At 35.0% G+C, this 27162-nt stretch overlaps 1 protein-coding gene across 6 annotated transcripts in view; it reads right to left on the bottom strand.

The window, feature by feature from the left end:
• LOC108364849 (neural-cadherin-like) overlaps nucleotides 1-27162 on the bottom strand; it is a 539754-nt gene that overhangs the window by 113007 nt on the left and 399585 nt on the right. For 5 of the 6 annotated variants that reach the window (XM_017618702.1, XM_017618720.1, XM_017618729.1 and 2 more), the window contains 3 exons: nucleotides 21989-22774; nucleotides 9251-9484; nucleotides 8999-9190 (listed from right to left, as the gene is read on the bottom strand). In XM_017618702.1, the coding sequence (XP_017474191.1) occupies nucleotides 8999-9190; nucleotides 9251-9484; nucleotides 21989-22774 (1212 nt within the window). Of the gene's footprint in view, nucleotides 1-3641; nucleotides 3833-8998; nucleotides 9191-9250; nucleotides 9485-21988; nucleotides 22775-27162 lie in introns of all 6 variants that reach the window. The other variant, XM_017618713.1, reaches the window with a different exon arrangement.

Genomic DNA, 27162 nt, shown 5'->3' with positions numbered 1-27162 from the left:
TTAATATTTTTCTTCTCTTTTAGGCAGTGCAAATAATTTTCTTAGTTTATTTATAGCAAACAAGTTACGTAGTTTTTGTCTCGATCCTAGCCCTTAAAGTTGAGTATTATAAAATCATAGATATACATTTGTTTTATTATAAGATAGAATGAAAAATTAAAATAAACGGCATAATAGCGATAAATTTGTTTTAAAATATTTTAATATGCAAGTCAAATTTCTTGTTTAACTTTTTGACAACTCTAAGCGACTCAACCAAAAAGTTGGTCTCGTAACCACGAATATCAATCAAAAACAAATCTTCTATGCAATGTTTCAATTTTCGATTAAAATAGTTGGTCCGATAAGATGATCTTATGCCACGCTTAACTCACTACAGCCATTTATATGGAATAGGCATTAAAAACTATTAAAATCAAAGGAGCCGAAATTTTTACATTTTTTCTTAGCGTTCGTATAAAAAAAAAGCACGTGGCAAAGGAAAAGCTATAAATCCAACCGAAATAAAAAATGATGTCAAGCTTTATTATTTTCCACTTTATGCTCTACCCAGAATTGCATCGGGCGACGGTAAAGTGGTCGGTGGTTAACCGCTGTCAAAATTAAAACTCACAAATGCATATGGAATGGCTCATATTTGCGGCGGCAACGTTTTTACCGCCGACGTTTTCCCGTTAATTTAAATTTATTTCTATTTTTATTGCCCACAGGGGACGGCACAATATTTATTGGGTGTTGATTGTAGTAATTTTTATTATTTTCACAAGTTTGGCAATGTTTTCATCCTTTAATATTTTCAGCTAATCTGCATTTCTACACGCATGTACCGAAAAAATATTTAATTTTAATGATAATTTTCAAATGAAAATTACAACTAACGGAAGTCGTCGTGCGCCGCAATTGTAGCTCTGATCCAGTACTGCATAAACGCACAGGTTTTTACATGAACTTGCAGGAAGTTACAGGATATTTAATCCTGTACTCCAAAATCCTGCAAATGAGAACGATTTTTGGAGAGTTGTGAAGAGAACGACATGATTTCTTTGAACGCGGCGGTGACATCATGAACTTTGTATGATTTTGACATAAAAAAAGAGGAAGAACCTTATCTGTCGGTGGAAAAATAGAAATAGATCTAATCTGGCCACAACCACCGTTGTCGCGTAGCCCTGTCGTCGGCAAAATAATTATCTACATAAGAGTACGTGTTAAAATAATTCAACGGCTGTGGTCCGTAGCTCGTCGTTTTCATTGTGTTCGGGCTATCACTTTTTACTCTCAATTCAGAGAGTAATTTTACTGTTTGACATTTTTACAGGATTTTACACGAAAAGTATTGGATCAGAGCTTGTGTTTACTCTCACCGTCGTCCGATGTAATTCTGGGTTGAGCTTTAAATTACCGACTTCAAAAAAAAGAAAGAGGAGGTTATCATTTCGTCGGAATATTTTGTTTTTATGTAACATACATGAAACCGGGTAACTTTAGAATACAGAAACCGTTTACGATCATTATTTTTTATAGTAAAGGTGACACTCTAAGTTCCGAGCAATGGATCATGAAGAAGCTAGCGGTACTTTTAAATTTATATAAGAGCGTTGAAGTCGGTTGTGGTTTTCTTTTTTAGAAATTACTTTTTTTTAATACAAATTAGTTGTATTTTATGACCTCGACAAACTTTATGAGTGTCTTGAAATACAAGCCAAATACTACAAGGTATGTAGTTATTATTCTAATAACAATACCATCTCAATATTTTCTGGTATTAAATGAAACAAAGCTCACATTTTTCGAAACGAAAGCAAAATGATTTCCAACATTGTTATTTTGTTTCAAAAACTGGAAACAAAGTACATAAAATTTAGTTCTTCATAAACAAATGTTTGAATATGCAGAAAATTTTAGATATTTATATGAGCACATCCAAACGCTGACATTCGAAATCTTGTGCGTCTTTTTATGAAATGAGTGCAGTACATATGAAGGTATTTTAACCTGATGGTGCCGATATGTCTTATAGCCCATTTCCCCCGGGAGATTAACTGCAGTTATGAGCTCAGGTAGGTGCAAATAACGTTAACTTGGGGTGATTAGCAAAGTTTATTTCTTACTTTTTGCTTTCAATTGCTTGACCTTAATATGGGCAACTACCCCTTTCGAGTTGTAATCTCCTTTTTTCAGTAGGCATAAACTGCGGTTAAGGCTTGGTGGAAATGAACTATTAAACTAATAAAAATAATAGGAATGAAATCTAGTAAACAAAATACAATAATAACTTTACGATGGTATTGTTACAGGTATAATATACTTCAACTTTTGATTTTTTACGTGTCTTGCATCTCCATTGACAAGCGTTTACGTAAAACATAAAAACCAATGACACCAAACACAAAATAAAAATATATGTATATTTTCTTTGAATAGATTATTGTCTTCAATTTAAATAAGCGTGTGCAGTTATAGGTAAAATATTGCATATGTATGTAAATATTTACTTAAAGTTTATTCGGTTTTAGCATTTAATTTATAACATTTAAAATGCATGTAGAGCTTATACAAATCAAAGCATTCAATGCAAATGTTTTTTAACATTTTTTCAAGTTAGCACAAGAGAGAAATCAATTACCTGATGCCTGGTTAGTACAGTCAAATGTAACATATTATGTGAATACATACATATGTACTTCCTCAGTAAAATCTAAACATTCATATATTTCTTGTTTATATATTTAGTCCCGACTAATAGCGCTAAACTCCACCTATGTAAGTATGTAAGCAACCTTTGTTATGAGGGCTTTATCTCAGCGAACTGATACTTTTCGAAGAAAAATAAAACAATTGCTTAGATGTATGTAATATTTTTGTAGACAGCTAGGCTATTTTTTGTGTACAATGTAAATTTTTGTGTAAGCAGAATTGATAAGGTGACCGCACCATATCTAGGCGATGGCTACGGGGCGGAAAATATTTTCGCTTGTTTTTAATTTTTTATTGTGTTAAAGGAAATGAAGGAATCACGTATCTAAGGCGGTAAGTTTTCTTTGGAGTCAGGAATCAACGTTGATAGCAAGGAGAGTTAATTTGCAACGGTAATTTTCTCTTTTTGTTTCTTTTTTTTAGTTTTGTGTAGGCTGCTTCAAAATTCAAAACTTATTGTGAACGTACTGCGATGTTGGTGAAACCTGGTAGCAAGGACACCGATGCCAGAATGAAAAAGACATTACACCACATTTACCACCAAATCAGCATTGCAGTTGTAAATTGGTGTGTTGGCTTCATATTCAACATACGGCCTGGCTCCAGCAAAAATGTCCCTGCTTTGGGACTTCTCCACAAAAATACCTCTACGTTCACACAAAAGCTGCCATTAGTAGCTTGCAAATATCGGTTAACATTGTATTAGAAAATTTTACATTATGTTAAAGTTAGGACTACCAAAAAGTTAGTATCTATGAAATGGAGATTTATCTTTTATATTTGTATGTATGCATATTATAAGTATGAAAGAAAGTTCAACAAGCTTTAGTTACAAAGTGGTTATGTTTAAAATACAGGTAAGAATTACAAGAGACATATACATACATCTGTATGCATGTAGCTTGTCGATGCTTGTGAACAACAGAGCAGGAGTAGATACAAACCTTGCCTTCACCGATGTTACAACCGTACCCACAGTGACATTTTCGCGTATATGTATTGGCCCATAAATGCTCTTATCCCATATTGGCGGCTTGTTATTGCGGTCAACTACGTCTAACTCAACATCGACATCGGCATAGGATGGTGGCTCACCACGATCCGAGGCGCGCACCCGCAAACGATAGCGGTCGCGCTGTTTTAGTGTGTGAGTGTTTTTTTTTATTTGTTGTTTTACAGATTTTACCATTTACGATATGTAAGCGTTACGTAACAGTATCATGTTAAAAAGTTGTAGGTGCGTAAAAAGAAAAAATTTTTATTATGATTACATTAGCGAAAATGTTAAAATTGTTTAACAGTTTAAAGTAATTATTTCGAGGGTTGCTTTAGTTAGCGGTTAACATTTTAATTTCAGATCCGAATGCTTTTAATAAGGTTAACAGAGTGTTATCAAAATTTCGATGCGGCATAGCATATTGAATATCATTAACAGATAATTTGCAAGCTTTCTTTAAAAAGTTCTCGTTAGATAGGTTTGTGTCTTCGCTAGTTTAATGTTTTGTTAAATTAATGTTACCGCTCTGCTGCAATATACCTTATATACGGCACGGATGGTACTGCTTAATAAAAATTTTGGGTATACTAAAGGCTGGTGGATATTATAATCGTGTTAATATGTATGTGTTTCAAACAGTCCATAATAGTAGTAGTCAATAGGTTAACATTTTTACGGCAATAAAAATAGTTAGCAATAAAAATGTATAAAATAAAAACAAAAACAAAAAAATATCGTAAACTCAGAAATTCATAACACAAACATAGCATTATACATATAACGTTAAATATACATACATAAATAACAGTTAAATGAATAACTATTAATAAGATATTAAGAGTTACATAATGCGAAGTTAGGTTTTATTTTATCCAATACGCTGAAATTGAAGTTTTTGTACAATCATGTAAGATTTTAACAGTTTGTTATAGTAGGGAAAATTATGAAACGTATTAAAAGTCGATAATTCGGGCCATGTTAAGTAATATTTCAACTTAGAGCAAAGTGCTGATGCGTTTGCTTCTAAACTAACTTATCAATAAATATTTTGAAAGGCAGTACAAGAAGTTAAATGGAATTACAATGGACTAAACCAGACATTCTTGGATACGAAGGCCCAATTTCAGACGAGCTATTCGAGTACAGATTGTTGATTAACTGCAAAAAGTCATTTTTATACCCGAGCGCACTTGTGCACAAGGGTCTTTGCGCATTTTCATTTGACCACTCATTACTTCTTTATTTATCCAATTATTTTCTTCATTAGTAACTTGATTTTTTTGTAAGAGAACAGGCTTTAGCACAAGTGAAAAAATTTCACACGGAGCCTGTTATTTTTTAAATTTTCCTCCTGCTAAATTTTTTTTTATTTTTTTATCAAAAAAAAAAATGGAATGATTAATTAATTTTTCAGAAACTATCAGTCCTATCGCTTAGCTTTCATTCGTAGTATTTCATTTTCAGATTGTTAAAATTTTTCGTAAGATATACGTGACGAAGTGGAATCACCTTTTGTTTTAAGCTGAATAACTGTAAATTCAAAATATCTCGAAAACATATCCATAGAATAAAAAATTAGCTCGATTTTCGGAATCAGCGGGCGATTCTACATGGCCAATGGATAGGGGCATCCGTGGAACAAAAACCAAACGCAAATTTGTGATCCAGTTAATCTTTAATATTCAGAAAAAAAGTGATTAAAAATGATTTTCTGTTATTAATAGAGCGTCTTTTTGTAAGAGAATGTTGCTTGATAGTGTTTTGAGATACGTGGTTTCGCCAAAGTACCGTCTATATATAAACTAGCTGCGAGAAAGTGCGGGTTTTCATGTAAAAAGGTTTTAAATTAAAAAATCTTACAATTTTAGACAAAAAAATGGTTAACTTTGATTAAACAATTAAAAAGGAATCTGTGCGAGTAATTCGAGTAATTGCGCATTTGACCAAAACGGTGATTTAATGAAAATTACTGATATCTTCCGATGCTCTAATAGCATCACTTCAACACAATGTAAAAAAAAAAACGGTAAAGGAAGTTGCGGCAGACCTTGAAGATCTTTTGGTATAAATATTTTTAAATCACTTTTTATTGTTTTGCAAAGTCAAATTTAAAAATTAATATTTTTTATTGTCACTTGTAGTTGAAAAAATTTCAAGGTGGGCAAAAAAATATGGAAAGATGTAAAAATTTTGATCAACTTTAATATGAGTAAATATGATTTCTAACCAATTTGTAGCTGATTTTACATGGTAAAATTTAAAACGTAATTAAAAATTGTAATCTGATCAACAATTTTCATTAATTTAACGATAGTCACATGAAACCTTGCAATGCAAAAAAATTACATTTTCGAAGATCTTGAAGTTTGGATAAAAATTGTATCATGTTAAATTATTTTTCGGGTCAGTTTACAGTCTATTTTTTTTATTTATTTTTTACTGCTATAGATAAATCCATAAGTCTCTTCCCATAAAATAATAAGTTTTTTTGATCTAAGAGATTTGGCAACATATATATGTACATATAATTTGTTATATTTTTTATATTTGGGGTAACTTTTGAAGGAAAAATTTTTGTTATCGCTATCAATAGACAGTTTTCTACTTCTGCACAAAAAAACGAGAAGAAAAATTTAAACCTGTTAAAAGTTATAGATTATTGATCACTCAAACCGAAAAAAAACACTGTGCGCCGTTAAATTTCGGTTTGTCCGATTGTACTTCATTTCTGAATTTTAAAACAGTTCCCTACAACTTCTTTCCATTTAACATCTCCATTAATGACATGGTCTTTAAACTGTAGCAAAACTTTTAAGCAAATATGCATGCCAATGTCTACATCGAAATATCACTTAAGGACACGTACATATGTACGTTCACTACAAATATCGACTTTTGCTACAACCGGTTCTAGTTAGGTTTGATGATTGATGAATCTCTAATTGTTAGGCCATAGTTACCGGAATCGTGCGTTACTATGAGGCGGAAACTACATCAGTACAAATACAGCAAGCATAAGTACATTAAAAATTTGGTGACTTAAGGGAAACGCACAGTGGCGTAAGAGAGTGCGATTGCCGGGTCTTCGTACTTACTGGATAGCAACCCTGCTTTGAGATGCAGTATAACGTAACGCACATACATACATATGTATTGTTGTTGAAGGTTCAAGTTTCGTTCAAATATGAAAGAATATATTGAAACATATTTTATTTATACATTATTTTTCTTAATACGGCGAACAAAACAGAAATGAAAAAAATTAAAGAAAATTAGAATCAAAACAAAACAGAAAAAGGTGCAGTTAACTTAACTAAAACCGGAACAAACAGAAAAACGCTGCTTTAAAATGCACAGGATGGCATTTTGATTTTTATTTATGTTTTTATATATGCTTATATTTTATTCAAACATATTTAGGGGCTCTGTATTTGTTTTCTTCTTCGTCGCCGGTTTTTTCATGCATGCATTCGTGTCCCGCAAAAATGTTAATCATTTAGCAAAATAACAGTTGCAGCTGACCATCAAAAATTTCGTTTAATCGAGCTAGCTCATTCTTTTCTGGATAAGGAAAATTTTCGTATTGGTAACAATTGGCAAAAATATGTTTTTTGACCTAGTAGGTACTTTTTAAAAAATAAAGTTTTCACTTAGATACGTAGGTAAAAAATACATATATTAGTCAATAAATCAAATAAACAACATAAAGTTTACATCAAAAACAAAAGCAAATGTGTTTATTAATTGCTATTAATTCTATTTTCAAATATCGATACCTAAACATGATAAGGTGCCATGTCCTTCTTTGAAATTGTTCAGGGGGACGAAAAATTGATGTAGTTTCGCATTATCTGACATTCTGCATCAAATACTAAATTTTGAAAAGGGGGTTGGCACCTTTTCACCTTTAAGTAGCGATATGTATGTTTGTTTTCAAAAGGCTTGAAACGATACCCAAAAATTGATTGATCAGTAGCAAGCCATATTTGAAAACAGTTTCCGCCGTTAAGTCGATTGTGGTTATTTGTTTTTATTTTTACTATTTAGCTTGTTGTGTATTGCTGCAGTTTTGAAAATGTCACTTCAATGTTAGTCCTAATAAAATTATGTTTTTATCTCAACATTTTACATATTGGACAATACTTCTAAGCTACTTTAGTTAGTAACTAATCCTTTCTTAAAATTAGCCCGGCCTATGTTTTTACAATAAACCTACGATGTACTACAAATTAAATACTGCATTAGTCAAAAAACACCAGGTTGACAGCCTTCGAGCTGATTTTTTTTCAATAAATGTATTCTTGAATGCTTCATTTGAGCATATGCTTATACATACATATGTATATTCAAAAATGTTAAAAATCAATTTTTCATAGTATTTACATATACATACATATTTTGATTCTTTGTATTTACAATTCCGCCACCAAATTTGTGCGCATATGTATGTGGAAAACTATGCAATGCAACTGTAATATGGGAAATAACTTTTTTCGAGGTTTTTGAAAATAAGGACTCTATAAACTAAACAAAAATTTTAAACGAGTTTACGTATTGCCACGTTTTCCAAAAACTGTTTATCATTTATAATTTTGGTGTACACATTTTTCGCCAAAGCTTAGTTGATAAGTTATTTTCGACACTTTAAATTTTCTTCAAAATAATTTGCACTGCATGTGTATTTATTCGAATGCATTTTCAATTTGCTTTTATTTTACGTTCAAAAGTGTTCGTACTACGAGAGTCAAAGTAAAATAAAAGGTTTAAAACAACAAAAACCACGAAGTTCCATATTTTTATCGAAAAACTAAATACTCTACATTGAATTGAACGAAAGATGGTGCATTTTAAGGAAACGAAATTTAACTAAAACTTTGAAACTCAAATAATTAAACCAATTGACTAATTTCGTTCGGAAATCACAATACGTTTCAAAAATAAAAACATTAAAAGTTTTTTTCAAACACGAATGTAGAAAAGATTTTTGATTTAATTCTCCCTTTAACTGACTCTTTCCATATTTCTTTTGACGTCATTTAACGAAACGACAAATTGAGGTAGCATTAAGATATTCTTTTGTTTTTTAGTCAATCGCACTAGTGTGCGTAATGGTTAGTAAACACAAAAAGGAGTTCAAATTAAAATATATAAATTAAGTCAAAAACTCACATAAACCATAACTATGTATGTGTTCTTTTGTTAGTCTAAGCAAATTAAAAATTTTTTGAGCAGTTTAACAAAATGCTAAATAACAGCAAAATATTTCAAGTTGTAAACTTAAAAATTGGTTAACGAGGCACTTACGTCAAGCGGCTTCTTTAACACTATCCAACCCGACTCAGCCTGTATATCGAAATACTCCAAATCGTTGGGATTGAAGGGGGCGCTCAAGCTGTACACAATGGCTCCGTTATTGTCGGCATCCTCATCGGAGGCGGAGACGCGCAGTATGTTTGTGCCGATGCTGGCGTCTTGCTTCACATTTTCGACATATTTCTGTTACAGAAAAATTAATTTTACAAATTTGCAAATAAATAACTTTCACTCTATTCTCACTTGTCGATCAAAGAGTGGTGGATTGTCGTTGACATCTGTAATTTCTACTGTAAAAGAACACACGCCTTCCAAGCTAGGTTCACCTTGGTCAGTCGCTTTAACGGTGACCGAAACGAATTTACCATCGTCACCTTCGCGATCGAACACTTTGTTGGTGGACACCTCGCCGGTCTCTTCGTCAACGGTGAATTTGGTGCCTTTCTGATTTGGCTGTTGAACGATTGAGTATTTGACCTGCAAGAAGAAGACGAAGTAAACATTACTAGAGTTCATTATTTGATGCGAAAATGCGAAGCAAAAAAAATTAGCGCTTTGTTTTGTACAAAAACCGTGAACGTTATTAAATAATTTTGTCAGGGCAAAATGCTAAATGTCAAATGGCAACAGCAGTTTGCGAAAATTAAATGAAAATATATCATGCCGCAATACGGTGAAACAAGTAAAATTTTATTTATTTTATTTTCTTCTGTCGCACAGTACAGGTTTACGTCGACAGGCTTTGCGGGGGCGGCATGGTCAGCTTCAAAAAGAATCGGCGGCGGCAGCGACGCCGGCGCGTCTGAAAACGCCGGCGCTTCTGCCCATAAGGTAGATTCCATAGTGCCATGAGGCTACTAATCTTATAACTATAATTCAACTTAATTCATTCTGAAATTGATTTTAAATTTAAATATTGTTACTTCCTACCAGCGTTGCCACAGACAAATTTTTTTTCCTACCAAAATTTCCTACCATAACCAACCAAAACCTATCAAACCTTTTTTTGAGTTTTAATACTTGTTTTCAATGTCAATTTTTTTAAAAACATAGTTAACATAACATTTAGTACAACAAAAACACAACTAGATTAATAAAAACAAATTAACTGCGTATAACGATTCACTTTACTGTACAGACTTATCCATATGTACATATGTCTCTTTACACATACATACATACAGTATTTAATTAATATAATTAACAGTTATCTATCTAATAGAGTTTTGTCCTAAAACACGGAAAGAGGGAAAGTAAGCTATAGAGTCTCCAGAGGAGTTCCCCAAGGTTCCGTCCTTGGCCCACTTTTGTGGATCATAGCCTACGATGGCGTATTGCGTCTACCCATTCCAAAAGGAGTTAAAATAATTGGCTATGCCGATGACATCGCTTTGGTGGTTGTGGCTAAAGACATAAATAGGGTGCAAATGGCCACAACAAATGCTTCCAAAATAGTCATCGGCTGGCTTACAGCGAGGGAGCTGAACTTAGCAATCGAGAAAACAGAAGGTGTACTCATAACAAGTAGGAAGAAAAAAGAGACCGCAACCTTGAATATAAACGGGTATGTCTTTGATACATTACCAGCAGTGAGGTATCTAGGCGTAATGATTGATGCAAGGTTATCTTACAAAGTTCACATTGAAATGGTAAGTACAAAAGCGGCAAAAGTTCAAAGCGCGTTAGCTAGACTGAAGGCAAATGTAGGCGGTCCAGGGCAAAACCGCAGAAAACTGCTAACAGAAGTTACTGAATCAGTTATAATGTACGAGGCCCCCGTCTGGGGTCATGCACTGCAGCAAAAGTCCTATGCTAATCTTGTAAACTCTGTTTTCCGTCTTAGTGCCCTGCGCGTTTGCAGCGCTTTCCGGACAGTTTCGCATGATGCAGCCTGCGTCATAGCTGGTATTATGCCTGCCGATTTGTTGGCTAACGAAATCCGGCGTACCTATATGACGGCCCGAACAAAAGGTAGAGCCCTCTCAAAACCCGAGATCGCGGCCGAACGCCAAATAAGCCTATCACTATGGCAGCAACGCTGGGCCTCGTCTTCCTCTGGGCTCTGGACTTTCCGACTCATTCCGAGCATCGAAGCTAGGCTATACAGATCGCATGGCGAAGTTGATTTTTGTATGACTCAATTGCTTAGTGGCCATGCTAAGGATCAGAGAGCAACGCCGCCGCTTAGAAAGAGGAAAAAGTTGAAGTTACTTGTGTTCAAAATTTCTTCTTTTATCTTATTTTTTGCATTTCTTTGCAGGTAAACCCTGTGAACACCAAAACGCTCCTGAACCCCTAATCACATTAGTGGATGGGGGATTATGGAAAGGGCGGTATGACGTGGGGCATGTTTATGCCACGGCCTCACCCCGATGTAATACGCGAGTGGTTCCGGGGAGGTGGCTTTTGGAGAGTTTCGCAAGGGCCACTTGATGGATAGTTTCCCTATCCCAACGTCCGTTAAAAAAAAAAACATACATACATATCGTCACTAGATACGAATAAAGACGCGAGCTCAAAAGTTATTAGCGAAAGAAGAGGTGTAAAAAAATTTCGGCGAAGAATGACTCTTAACATAGTTGACGGTAAATAAAGCCACGTTAACCTCTTTGACAGCGAAGAAAGACCCATCAACTTATGTCCGCGGGCAACTATATTTTCGAGTGCAACAGTATTCCCCAGAACTCCCCAAAGAGTTTTCCGAGCTCTTTATTCGTGTCTAGTGACGATATTATTATTATTACGTCGAAGATGTCCGCGCTGCGACCTAAGAAGAGATATTGTGCTAAATCAAAATTGTAATCACTCCAACCTTAGGCTATTTAAAAAGCTCACTTTGGATGAGGCCATGTTCCAAATTTAAGATGGAGAAGGCAATCGTTCTCCAAGGTGTAGCAATCTACGATTCATGCTTCCTTGACAGGCACATAGAATATACTCTGGGGTTTCTTTCACCAGCCGACAAACCCTACAGTCTACAGAAAGACCCAGTTAATTAAAACCGTACGTTAACTTGCAGTGTGCTGTCAGGTTGCCAGTAAGAGTTCTAAGTTCAAGGTGTCTTTCGGAGTTCCTGCTGGAAAGATATATACATATCTTTGATTGTCTTATTCCCTTTGACTTCCGCCAGTAGGCAGCAATTTGAGATTATTCCCAGCTAGCTCCTAAGTAGGTCTGCAGTGTATCCTTTAGATGTACCGCAGAAAGGCTAGGGACCATGCAAACCCATTTGCGCTTCACGCTTTGCGAGTCAGTCAGCCCTTTCGTTGCCTTGAAACCCTTCATGTCCATGAACCATCCACAGCGTGACGCTATTGTGGGCTCGCAGGTGATTCAAGAGTTTACAAGCCTTGAAAAGACTCTTAGGCCTTTAACGCTGCCTGAATTTCCGACATAATATTTATTCTGGCCTCATTTGCCTTCTATGATGACATTCGCGCACACAGACTTCGATTGGGAAGACCTCCGCCTGAAATATGGTTGGGTACGAGCCCACCGGCAGACTTTTCTGGAATCTTGGTTCAAGTACGCCATAAATTATATCGCTACCTAAATGTGAAAAGGTGCCAAGTCCATTTTTTGTTTTCAAAGTTTAGTTTTTGATGCAGAATGACAGGTAATACGAAACTACATCGATTTTTCGTCTCTCTTGAAAAATTTCAAAAAATGGACTTGGCACCTTTTCACCCTTAGGTGACGATATATGGATGTCCGTATTGCATATGGCAATAATAAGGTATACGTTTGTACTTAGGAATCAGGTATATTTACATGTTTGTGGCCGCCATTATACGAACGCACCGGTGAAATATTAGTGTAAAAATGGTTGCTAAAATGTTTGGAGATACGTACATATTTTCTATTTTTCGCAAATAACTATTATTCATTGTCCCGAAACCTACCAAAATCCAATCAAGCCTACCAACCTACCAAATGGAAAAAAACCTACCAGTTTTGGTAGGAAAAGCCCATGTTTGGCAACACTGCTTCCTACTTGAATTAAAATGTTGATCGCCTGGCGCTGATGGAGGGGTGAACAGAAGATGGTCTGAGGTATGCATATGTACCTATACATACATACATACATGGTACTCTATGTTCTCTACAGATCCGTATGTACTATTTAAATTTAAAGAAAAAAATAATTTTTTAATTTAAAATATTGCAGTAAGGAGTAATTTATGTCGCTATTAATAAATTTTTGCAATAATATTATCTACCGTTATGTTAAATTACGGAGTTCTTATGATTTTTTGCGGGTTATAGATAGAAAACAAAGGTGGTCACTTTTGCAACAGGTTAACCCATCAACTCCAACCAAAACGGGTCTTTTCATCCGCTTTTTAAAAAATGGCTTATCTAATCACTAATCACTTATCACTAATGAAAAATAATACTAATTTTTACCAAAAAGAGGGAACTTTAACCGTGTGTAGAAAACATTACGAAGCGATGGAGCAAAACCTTTCTGGGTTTAACCACCACTTAAGAATGGTAAAGTCATTTTCACACAGCCACCTAGTACTTGTATCAGGTTAAAATAACTTACGAATGTAAAAATTAGCAATAAAAGGTCTTGCTTTTTCCTAAAAGTCTGTTTAAAAAATAATCAACTCTTTAATTAAGAAAAAAATACACAAGGAAATCAACTTGTTTTTGTTTCATTTCCATGCCCTTATTGCATCTGTTAAAGTTGCTTTTTGAGATATTAGCGCTAAAGTTTTTGATGTGCGATAACTTTCTTGTTGTAGTATAAAAAACAGGAGTATGGTAGTAGAGACAAAAATTTACTGCTGTGGAAAAAAATCGTCAGATTNTTTATCGATCACATGTTATATGCATGATGTCGAAATCGTCGATAATGATGTTTAACCGGCAAGTAGTGATAACCAGACATTGAACAACCGGCCCTAAAACTGGTAACTTCTGACAGAGAGCGAACCGTATTTACTCTCTTTTTTGTCCTCTCAATTGTCAGAGAACCGAGTACGGGATCGATTTCCAGTAAAATCTGACTGATTCTGACTAGTCCGGACTCGTACGGGATCGCAACTTATATTTTCGTTACGCGGCGGCGGCGCCTGAGGAATGACAAAAAGGCGGCGGCGTGGCTCGGCGGCGTAAACCTCTATTGCACAGACATTTTCAATTGTCAGCTGATTATCATAAAATCGGCTCTTTACATTTCAGTCAATGTTTAGCTGTGAGTTTGTGCGAAACTAAATGTGTAAATTTTCGCACTTTCGCTCAGAAGCACACAATTTTGCCTTAAAGAGTGAACTCTTGTAATATGTATGTGTGTCCAACGAAAGTTTTCAAATGTACAACAAATAGTTTTAGTAGGAGATCCGACAAGAGCACGACCTTCACCCATCTGTTTAATGAATGATATCTACTTTGTATAAAATTTAACGTGTTAGGAAATATTTCGCGAGTGGGTTGGCTGAAAAAATCCTGGCCAGGATATTTTTAGTTAATTATTAAAGAATTATTATTACTTTTTATAATTTTGCACTCATTTGTTTATTGAAAAAATTACATATATACCAATCGAAAGCATAAAACCTATAGAAAGTGTTAAACCGATGAGTGAAAATTACTAGTATTACCTACCTGTTTATACCTGCCAACCCGATAGGTAGGCCTGAAAAAAATAAACAACCCAATGTTTTCACATTCTATAGACTTAATACTTTCGACTGGTATATAATTTAATCATTAAACAAATGAGNTATACATTTGTCTATATCTATCTCGATTCGTTTTGCCTGTTACAAACAACCGTTATGTGAACAAAGTTATAATACCCTTGTGCACAAGTGCGCTCGGGTATAATAAAAACAATTTTTGAATATTTAATTAAAAATATCCTGGCCAGGATTTTTTCAGCCAACCCACTCGCGAAATATTTATTAACACGTTAAATTTCATACAAAATAGATTTCATCCATTAAACAGGGTGAAGGTCGTGCCTTTGTCGGAACTTAGACTATTAGGTTAGAGGACGATTAGAAAACGATTCGAAATCTAATATGTTTCTCTGAAGTAGAAGGTTAGAAGACTATTAGAGAAACTGTCGAGAATTATAGCATTCTCTACAATGAGGGGACTTAGTTCTCAATATCGAAAGAGAGGTTAGACATCCAATCGTATTCTCACGTTGAATTCTAATTGGTTTCTAATGCCTAGTGGTTTTCTAATAGTTCTCTAACCTGATTTTCCATTCGAGAACTACGTTAGAATTCTGACCGTGTTTGCTGGGTAAAAAGAGTGTACATGTCTACCAATGTTGCCATTTTGGAATTATTAACCAAAATTGGTAATTTTTTTCTTTATTTGTCAAATTTGGTGATTTAGTTTTCAATTTGGTAATTTTTCGATTCGGTCTTACATGTCACATAGTTCAATAGAGTGCACTATGAGGAAAAAATTGATTTTTGTTTGCATAAAGTCTAAATATTAAGATATCAGCCCAAAACTTGTTTTAGATATGTATTATAGAGTTTTGAGTTGACCTACTAAATTGTGTTCGGTTCGAGGTATTATATTATATAGACGCCATATACCCGATCCGGCCGACTTACTTACACTTCGTTGTTTTGAAAGTTTTGAGTTGACCTACTAAATTTTGTTCGGTTCGAGGCACCATATCGACTTACATACACTTCGTTGTTTTTTATGCTATCGACTTGAAATTCGGTTTGTGTAAGGACTATGGACGGCTGGGGTGACCTACCAAATTTTGTGCGGGTCGAAGCACTATATCATATAGCCGCCATATGACTGGTCTGGCGGACTTACACCAACTTCGTTGTTTTTGATGCTACACTCTGGAAATTTGTTTCGCAAGATTTAGACTTCTGAAAGAGTTATCTATTTAGAGAAACATACGCCTTGCATTTTAACTGAAAAGTACTTAGTTTCACTCCGTAAAAAGATTTATTTCTCGCTCCCGTGCCTGCATGGCTAAATACGCATTTCTCTAAAGAAACGGATTTTTTGAAAAAGGGGCAAAATGGGGCAAGAAAGATTAGTTATACATATATTAATCTACATACTTTTGTTAATAACTTGTCATTTCCAACTCTTTGTACTCGCTTGCCCTTTAAAAGTCAATCTCATACTATACATAAAAATACATTGCACAAGCGGACAACAAAACATAATACTAACTAAAGGGCCATCAAATCATAATTTTACATATCTGGACTAATATTTCCCATAATAACTCTTTTTAAACATTTAAACTTTTCAAATCATAAGAACGTGAAGTTAAGTAATATTTTCTCTAAACTCTTCGAAGACAATGTGAATTTCAACCAGCTGACTTTGAAAGCACCCTAATAAAAAAGTATCCCCATCAGGATTTCATTTGAATAAGTTTTTTAATATCTGGGATATTCAGATTTGGGAAACAGGTTAAATTTTAAAATACAACACCAAAAAATTGGAATTTATGCCAAAAATATAAGCATTTTTCTTATAGTGCAGGCGGGCAAGCGTTTCTTTTATAGAAAAACCAGGTCATCCTGAAAGTTTCAAAAAGCGAAAAGTCTTTACAGCGTTCGTTAGTTACTATCTAACAAACGGTTTGAAAGCAGCTATTGCCATATCTACCGTGTCCTTTCTCGGAAAGTTGTGGGGAGCCATATGGGTAGAACTCTATGTAAATACAGTCGATCTCATTTTAACACGGTTACGGGTTTTTCGCATAAAAATAACCACATCTGAGTACAAGATTGATTTTTTCATTTCTATTTTCGTCCCGCCTAAAATAAATTTTCTGTATAGAAACATTTTGGTTCAACAGTTCACGTTCATGATTTTCAGTGACGTATTTATCTAATATATAAAAATATCCTGTCACGGTGTTAGTGGTCGAACTCCTCCTAAACGGCTTGACCGATCTTTATGAAATTTTTTGTGCATATATGGTAGGTATGAGAATCGGATGTAAAGTATATTTCATACCGCTAGGTGCAGGGGGCGTGGCACCTTCCATACAAACCGAATTTTCCACACTGCATATCTCTGAAAGTGTTCATGGTAGAGTACTAGAGCTTGATATGAAGATATATGTAATCAATCACATGGTCATGAAGAAAAATTGGGGCTATTAGAAAAAGGGGCGTGGCACATGCTATACAAACCGAATATTTCATTCTGCATATCAAGAAAAATGTTCATGGAAGAGGACTCGAACATGGTAAGGAGATAAATGAAAGCAACCGCGTCACTCATGGAGAAAAATTGCGGTTATTGGATAAGGGCGCGTGGCACCTCCCATACAAACCGAATTTTTCATACTGCATACCTCTGGCAGTGTTCACCTTATACTAGGTTCACATATAAGTAGATTATCCTCATTTTCGAGCTTAACACCCTAATCTGTAATTATAAAATAATCTCAGATTAAACCGATAACTTTTCGGTGTCGATCCTAGTTTTATCGATTGATTTTGCAAAAAAGAGGAGAAATGCCAAATGTAAAAGTAAACAAAAATGTACGCTAGCAAGGAAAAGAGGTTTGTAAAGGTATTTTTAATAAAATGTTAAGTAAAAATATATTTATATTGCTTATTATAGCATAAAAACGTGATCACGATGGCACAGAAAAGAAACATAACTTTTCCTTGAGATGTGAGAATAATAAGCACAACAAATTTGACGGCTAATAATCTGAGATTTGCCTATGTAAACGGGGTGATTAAAAAAAGAGCTTTGATTGTGATAATATTGATATGTGAACATAGTTTTAGAGTACTGGAATTTGGCGATTAGGGTGTCCCTATCCTAAAACAATTGTCTCAATTTTTTTATTTTAGAATTTTTAGTAAATTTGTATGAAGAATTTAATATATAAAAATATATATAATCAATCGCATAGTCATGAAGAAAAATTGGGGCTATTGGAAAAAGGGCGTGCACCTCATACAAACCGGATTTTTCATACTGCATATTTCTGGAAGTGTTCATGTTAGAGTACTCGAACATGGTATGGAGATAATATGAAATCAATCCCATACTCCTAGAGAAAAGTGCGGCTATTTTATAAGGGGGCGTGGCGCCATTCAAACGCACGGAAACTATTACGTATCTTTGTATGCATATAAAATTTTTCTAGGTTATTTAAAATGGCAATGGAAATATGCCTTCTGATAACCACCAAACCGTTATATTAGAAGATAAATGCGCAACTGAGAATCATGAACGTGAACTGTTGGTGAAAATGTTGGAAAATGTTTCAATACAAAAAATTAATTTTGGGCGGGACGAAGTTCGCCGGGCCTGCTAGTCTTCTAATATTATGGTTTGGTGGTTGTCAGAAGGCATATTTCGATACTCGGTACCGAAACATTTAGGTTTCGAATAAAAGCGCACATAGGCCAAAAATATGGAAAAAACGGTTCAGGGGAGACTCGCCTATCAAAACCCGAATGTAGGAGCCAGTAGAGCTTTTAATACTGATTCAAAAGAAAGATGTATATAGGTCGGTTCGAGGCCATAATACAGAAAACTCTTACTTGTTTGAATCATTTTTGTTCCAGCTGAATCGGGCGATATCATTTTTGTAGGCAGACTCTGTAACCAGTTAGCGACATATTCTGTAACCAGTTAGCGACAATTTTCGAATAGGTATCGGTTTTGTTGACGTATGATATGAAATATTTTTACGTCAACAAGTGCGATATCGATCCGAAACTTGTCGCTAACTGATTACAGAATCTCCCCCCTGAAAGGCTTCTTCCTCCGTCAAAGTATGTCTCTTGAACCTTGGATCGACTAGGGTTAAAACTGATAAAATAACATTTCTCTGTTGCGATAAGTTCAAATGTTTTAGCCGATATCATATAAATTAGTAATGAACGTTTTTTCTAAACTTGAAATTCATATAATGGCGAAGGTTTAATGTAAAAAATCAGTAGCGGGTACCGATAGGGAAGTATTGGGTACCGAAACCTTTTTTAAGTGTTGGGTACCGACAATTCAGCACATCACTAGACAGCAGTTTTATTTGCCGCTCTCAAGTAGGGTTGCCAGACGTACTGCTTTTGGGAGTAAACGTACTCCTTTTTATTGTAATGTACTCCCTTGTACTCCCAAAAAAAAATATCTGGAAATGTACTCCTTCCTTAGTTTTGTACTTCTTTTGTACTCCTTTTTCCAGCTATAAATATTTTATCATATACAGAGCGTAAAATAATAACTGTTGCACAGGTTTTATTGAAAAATAAAAGGGTACTTTATAGATTTTGCGAAAAAGGTAGTTTATTGTTAATTATCCTCAGATTTTACTTAAACTTTTTTAATAAGTTTTTAAATTTTAACCTTCATTCGCGTTTACCAGCGGTAAACACTTTGAGAGAAAAGCTCAAGCGGCACGCAAGTCTTCGTCGGTTACTTTATTACATATCATCACTAGACACGAATAAAGGCGCGAGCTCAAAAAATGACGACGAAAAAAGACGCATAAAAAAACTTCAGCATCAAAGACTCTTAACATACTTCGCCGAAGTTTTTCATAAGCATCTTTTTTCGCAAAATTTTTTTACGCGCCTTTTTTCGCCGTCAAAACACTAGCGCGCCTTTATTCGTGTGTAGTGACGATATCTTCTGTAACCATAGGCTAATTTCCTCCATTTGGCTCCTTTATACTCCGTCTTTTGTCCAACATAAGGCCTCATACCCAGCAATCGAAAAGACTCGGAACTGGTGACTAGGAGGCCATTCATTCGACCAACCCTATACTTATACAGTTTTCTTTTTTTTATACAAAATCTAAGAAAAAATACAGCTGAAAAAAGCATGTACTTATCTCCCAAAGCTGGCAAATGGAAATAAGGATTAAAGTTTTAAAACTAATAAATAAAATTAAAGTAAACTATTTATAAAGTTTGCAAAAAATACTTTTTTTCGCAAAGTCTTTAAAGGACTCTTTTATTTTTCGAAAAATCTTTGCGACAGTTATTATTTTACGCCCTGTACTTTGCCATTCATATTGTGGCAAACACTACTTAGTAAGTAAAGTTAAGTTTTCTAGCATTTCTAAAGTTTTTCTAGCATTTTGTTAAGAATTGTTTTTGTTTTTTGTAATTCACAACTGCAATATCGTGAACGTAATCTTCCACAAACCCGGCTTTGACTCATATAGTGCAAGAAATTTCCGCCAAAATACTTTTTACTTAGAAAATTGAGTTAATTTCACCACTCACGACACCAGTATGCTGGTACAATCACACCACAAGAACATACACGGTCAATCGACTTGATGGGTCGTTTAACAAATTTAGCATATTAAGGCCCGTGAACTCATCTATTTTAAACTATAGTTAAATCGTTAACAGATAAGTTAACAGCCCCAACACTTTTAGAGTATGTATGGATAAAAGCGTAAGGAGCATACAATACATATATGTATATATAGCAGTCTTTCTTAGTTTAAAAATTCATCTCTTACATAAATGCAAAAAAAAAGCAAATTAAGCATATACAACTTTTTCATGCCAAGTATAAATAAATACTAAAAAAGGCTAAAAAAAAGGGCTAGGGGCAATTTTAAATTTATGTGGCCAAAAAAAGTATGTGGCAGCAAAATCTAGCCACCAAAGGGCTGAAACGGCAACGCTGAATATGAGTACTCATACGATACTCAGCTGTCTTGTAGGGTATCATGTATGTGTGTATGTATTGTCGCCGCTGTGCATGCTTTGTATACATATACTTTCTTAATTATATATGAAAAAGCATCTGAGATGTGCAAAACGCCATCCGTGCAGCGAAAAATTGCTTCATTTTAATGCGGGCGTATTTAAATTGAATATTTTCACTATACGAAGTGTATGTATAGGGGCACATTAGATTTTGAACACTTTTCATTTGATTTAAATACGAACAGTTTTAAACGGTAATCAAATAAAAAAAATTTCATTTTTACAACGCGTTTTTTCCTCAGTGTATATTTACATATATTTTGTTTAAACTAAAGTAGCCTTTTCTATTCAAGTAAAGATGTTCATCAATTTGGGGCTTTATAATTTTTAGGTGCGTTCCGTCTATGCAGCCCGTAATGCCAGGAATTTTATATTTGTTATAAAAATAATCTTTATTTCACCGCTTTTCATTGGAATTCACAGAAACTTTCACCCAACGACTGCAAACGCGATATTCCAAAACAGCCAACATCTTTGCTAAAACAAGCGATACCGTACTACTTGCTAAACTCACACTTGATCCAGTTCCGACCGATCTGTGTTTTTGTTTTTATTTTTACCTTTGCCTTTATCCTTTTCTTTATCTATGTACGTAGTCTTTCATTCTTGTATTGGTCTTTTTCTAAGTGTTTTTCTTTAACCTTTTATTAGCAAGTTTTTTTTTAATTAATAGCATGTGCATACACTCAACAATCACCTGTTTCATTTGGCACGCAAGTCTTTTTCAGGTGTTTTTTTTTCTTAGGCTTTGTATAAAAAAGTACAAAAAAGAAAAAAACTGTATAAGGTTGGTCAAATGAATGGCCGTCCTAGTAACCAGTTCCGAGTCTATTCGATTTTTGAGTACGAGGCCTTAGGTTGGACAGAAGGGGGAGCATAAGGGACTCAAAATGGAGAAAATTAGCCTATGGTTACAGAAGATATGGAATAAATTAACTGACGAAGACCTGCGTGCCAAATGAACTTTTCTCTCAAAGTTTACACTGCTGGCAAATGTAAATAAGGATTAAAATTTAAAAACTAATTAATACAACTAAAGTAAAATCTGTGGAAAATTAACAAAAAAAACATTTTTTTCGCAAAATCTATAAAGGACCCTTATATTTCTCAAAAAAACCTGGGTAACAGTTATTCGTCGCCACGCTGTACACTTGCTTTCAAGCAACAGTTAACTCTCTAAATCATTAGATAAGTACCTGCAGCGTCGGAAGTATACTAGTCAACCTCTATCCAAATTTAAACATGAAACTGTTAAGATTCCACGACGTACCTGACCATTGACACCCTTATCCTCATCAGTGGCAACCACTTTTATCACCGGACTCCCGTTGGGTGCACCCTCTTCCACTTTGGGGTAATAAGTCCCGCAATCTTTAAACACCGGCTTGTTGTCATTTACATCGGTGATGAAGACTACAACGACTGCAGTTGAAGTGTGTATGGTGTGATCACCATTAACACAGCACGAGCCATCATCCATGGCAGTCACATTTAACTCATACTTGTCACGGTCTAGTGAAATGGCTTTGTTGTGCAATCGTATCACACCCGTTATATCCTCTATAACGAACTGTCCAGAGGAGGTGCCTCCTCCAACAAAACCGAACCGCACATTATCGCCATCTTTATCGGAAGCCACAACAGTTGTGACGAGCGTATTTGGTCCAGCATTTTCATCCACATTCGGTGTATAGACCTGTTGTGAAAACTTGGGCTCTTCGTCATTTTTATTTTTTGTGTAGACGCGTACTGTCGCTGTACCGGATTTAGACGGTTCACCTTTATCTTTAGCTGTCACAATGAATTCGTAGTAGGCATTGTTGTTATCGGCGTCGAGTTGTTTATTATTGACTATTATGCCATTTGAGTCGACAGCAAAGTGATCGTCAGAAACGAGATATTCAATTTCAGCATTTGCTCCAGAATCAGAATCCATTGCTTTGACGCGCAGGATGCTCGTGCCGAGTGGAATGTCTTCGTCAACATTGTGCGCTTGATAATCAGGCAGCTCGAATTTAGGTGCATTGTCGTTGACGTCAGTGACACGGATGGTGAGCTAAAATGAAAAAGGACCAAAATTAAGCCACGTTGTAGTAGTTAGAAACTAAATATAATAAGAACTTATGGTCAAATATTTTCCGATTACACTGTTCTATCATACATTTGGAATTTTCTTTTTAATCATTTTTGATGTCGAGATGCTTCCTTAAAAATATGAGTAAACATTTAAAAAAGTCTACGTGCGGGCGGAAATAGGGTTGCCAGATTTTTTTATGCGCGAAATCGGTACATTAGAATTTTTCATGCTAAAAAAATCAGTACTTTTCAGTATATTTTTATTCAAATNTGAAATCGGACTAAAATAACGGCCGCTTCTCATATAACGGTAAATTTCAGAAATGCTTGAAACTTCAATATTTCGAAATTGAAGGACGCTAATTTACTCAAAATTGATACACCCCGGCTTACCATCTAGCGGAAGGTTTCGGAAAGGTGAAAAAACATATTTAATACTTGCGCCGGGTATTTAAAGTTCGGCTCCGCCCGAACTTAGACTTTCTTACTTGTTTCAATTTAAAATTACTTCAAATATGCAGTTCACTTTAAAAAAAATTAATTAGAAGCCGGTTTCTTTCTTTGTGCCAGGAAGAAAACTTTATACTTAAGATCCTCTCAGTTGCTTCGTTTTAGTGTGGTAGTGAAAAAAAAAACAAAATTACATATTTTTTCAAACTGAGAAAAAGTACCACTATTTAAGGACTTCATCTATAATTCCTCATGGCTTAAATTAATTTTTTCAACTACGCAAAAACTTTTAAATGCTAAGAGTTCGCTAATAAGAGTATCTAACTCTATATCTTGTATGCAAAACTCTTTTACAATGTGAGTAAATTGTGAAAAAAAGAATTGTAAGTTATAGGCAAAAGCCATTCGAATATTCAAATTTGTTGCTATTAAACTGAAAGTTATTTTCGCGATAACTAGCAACACCCGACAAAAAAACGTCAGTTTTCTTTTTAGATAATTAAACCATATCCATCAGCTGTCGTCGCGTGCGGATGTGTTTCGATTTTCGCTCTAATTTATTATAGTTTTTCTGCTGTCATAAGTGCATAACATGCATATATTTATAAAAGAGGCAAGACTTTTAAATTGCTCAAGTAATGATGAGTGATGAACTCAATTTATAACTATTGAGATAGTGACTCTATTTGGAAGTTTGGATTCATTTTAATAATTGCATCAAAATGCCGTGCCTTTTAAAGTGGAAAAATCGCAGCCAAAAGTACAAAAAGTACAATGCGCAAAGTGCAAAGAACTTTATCACCTAAAATGTGTAAACATTATGCCGGCCGATGTGGAGTTTTTGCTCTCGTCGAATAAATCGTATTTATGCAATGACTGCTCTACTGATCGGCGAAACTCTCTTCGTTCTCCGCCGCCCTCTGTTGCTCTGGAGAATAGTGAGAATAGTGTTATTGCTGTCTGCCCTAGTAGTTTAACTACACGGAATGACCAAATCGACGATCAAAGTAGCTGTTTGAGTAGCTTGTCACAGCAAACAATAATGTCAACCTTCGGCTCTCCATCCCAGCTAACCACAAATGAAGGTGTGCATATGCATAGTGCTAATATAAATGAGCAGCTAATGTTGCAATCAGTGTTGGGTGAAATTGCAGCTCTTAGAGCAGAAAATAGCCGTATTGTTGCTATGGTTAGTGAGTTACGTGAAGACAATAAACAACTCATAACTAAAACAATGTCAATGCAAGCTGATCTTCACCTGTTGCAGTCTAATCTTCGCCAATATGACATGGTTTCTACTGTCACTACTCTCACTGCTGAAATTAAAGCTATGCGTGAAAATGCTTGTAACTGCGTGCATAACAAAAAGGCAGGTAGCAAACCTAAGTCTTCGGTTATCGCTAATTCTGCCATTAATGCTGCTTCGCCTTCCGCTGTGGGAGTCAGCGTCAACTCCTCTCGTAAATTGGTCGATACCAACACTCCGTCTCCCTCGCTTGCTGATGCCGCTGTTGGTGCTGTAAATGAGAATGGTTCTGCTGACTTTGCCGCTTCAACCTCCGCTCACGTCAACCCCTCTCGATCATCGGATGATTCTAATCGTGCTGTAAATGGCAATGGGCCATTGGTTGAGAATGATTATGCTGACTTCGCTGCTTCATCCTCTGATGTCGGAGTTAACGCCAATTCTTCTCGTTCATCGGCTGAGTCGAACGCTGCCTACGTCTCGTTCGCTGCTGCTGCTGCGAACAACACAGCGAGTGTTTTTCCACAATCTGATTCTCAGCCTCCTTCACAGTGGTCTATTTTTAAAAATAAAAAGCCAAAAAAACATAATAAGGCATCGGATGTGGTCTTAGGTGTTAACAGTAGCACGGAACTGGATGTAGTGACCATGAACCAATGGATTCACCTTTCTTCTTTTAAACCAACGGTTTCCGAGGATGATATAATTTCATATGTTGCTAAAAACTATACTATCGACAAATCTCTTATTTCTTACTTTAAACTTATTAAGAAAAATGCAGATATTAACTCTTTTTAAGAGAACTAATTTTAAGCTTGGGGTTGCGCCATCTCTTATTGACCAGGTCTTGAATCCTGCGCTGTGGCCTGCGAATGTGAAGATTCGACCGTTTCAGAATTTTCAAAAGGGCGATCCTCTCAAAAACAAAATGTAGCGTTATCCAAAAAATTTACTTTATTCAATGACTTAAAAATTCACTTTCAGAACATGGGTGGCATTCGCACCAAGTCTGAAAGCATACGTACACAGAGTGCCCATTTGGACTTTGACATCATAATTTTTGTTGAGACATGGTTAAACTCTAATTTTTACGATGAAGAATTTTTCGATTCAAATCATTATAACGTCTTTCGTAAATATCGCGATGCTAGTAGAACGGGGTGTTCATTGGGTGGAGGTGTTCTAATTGCCGTCCAGCGTTCGTTAAACGCATTTCAAATAGAAATATCAAATGAGGACCCTATTCTCGAGCAACGGTGTGTTTGTGTCAAAAGTTCTTCTGGTTTTGACGATTTTTATCTAGTAGCCTCTTACGTTCCGCCAAGTAGCAGTTTCGAAATCTATAAAGCTCACACGGACAATATTGTCTCCCTTGCTCAAAATAAAGTTAATAATAATCATCTCTGCGTGTTTGGCGATTTTAATCTTCCAAACATTATATGGTCAAAACATTTTTCCAACTTTGGGCTAATACCAACCAATATTACAACTTCCCTTGAATCATATTTTATTGATAATCTCTTAAGTTTAGATTTAGTTAAAATTAATTTTTTTGAAAACAAACTTAAAATAATTCTTGATCTCATTTTCGTTTCTGGCAACTTTGATTCTACTATATCTCAATGTCTTTTTCCCTTCTCTCCTGTTGACAAAAACCATGTTTCAAAGCTGCTTAGAGTCGAATTTTATGCATTTTCCGTCAACAAACCGGCCAACAGAATTGCCTTTAATTACTCTTCCTGTGACTTCTCTAGGCTTAATGATCTGTTATGTGCTATTAATTGGCATGACATGCTTTCTGGCTTAAATGTCACTGACTGCTTTAATGCATTTAAATCGACACTGTTGAATATATGTTTCTCTAATATTCCGCAAATAAAAAAGCGGTGCTATAAGTTCCCATGGTATACACCTAAATTAAAGAAACTTAAAAATCTGCGTAACAAATTCTACAAAAAGTATATAAAAACTAAGAACCAAGAATTCCGCATCAAATATCAGTGTTATTTAAAAGAATTTAATTGCCTAAACAAATTTCTTTACCGTAATTACATACTTAGTGTTGAAAATAATATTAAATCGAGTCCTAAGGCTTTTTGGCAATTCATTAAATCCAACAAGTCATGTGGCGAGCTCTCCGTGTGAGGTTTCCAATTTATTTGCCGAGTTTTTCCAATCTAACTTTGTCCGAGACAATATAGACTCCTATAATCTTCCCGAATGTAATCAGTTTTCTTCTCTAAATTTTGGTAATTTGAATCTATCCTCTGAGGACCTATCAGAAGGAATTTTAGCTTTGAAGCCCTCTACTCAGACAGACGTGGACAGCCTCTCGGTAATTTTATTCAAAAAATGTCCCGCTATAGTCGCTCTACTAAAAATAATTTTTAATNTATTGATAATCTCTTAAGTTTAGATTTAGTTAAAATTAATTATTTTGAAAACAAACTTAAAATAATTCTTGATCTCATTTTCGTTTCTGGCAACTTTGATTCTACTATATCTCAATGTCTTTTTCCCTTCTCTCCTGTTGACAAAAACCATGTTTCAAAGCTGCTTAGAGTCGAATTTTATGCATTTTCCGTCAACAAACCGGCCAACAGAATTGCCTTTAATTACTCTTCCTGTGACTTCTCTAGGCTTAATGATCTGTTATGTGCTATTAATTGGCA

The sequence above is a fragment of the Rhagoletis zephyria genome, unplaced genomic scaffold (genome assembly GCF_001687245.7).
Source record: "Rhagoletis zephyria isolate East Lansing unplaced genomic scaffold, Rhagoletis_zephyria_1.1 Rzeph_scaffold_00034, whole genome shotgun sequence".
NCBI classification, from domain to species: Eukaryota; Metazoa; Arthropoda; class Insecta; order Diptera; family Tephritidae; genus Rhagoletis; species Rhagoletis zephyria.
The sequence above is the reverse complement of the archived record's forward strand: the minus strand, read 5'-3'. Positions and strand labels throughout refer to the sequence as shown.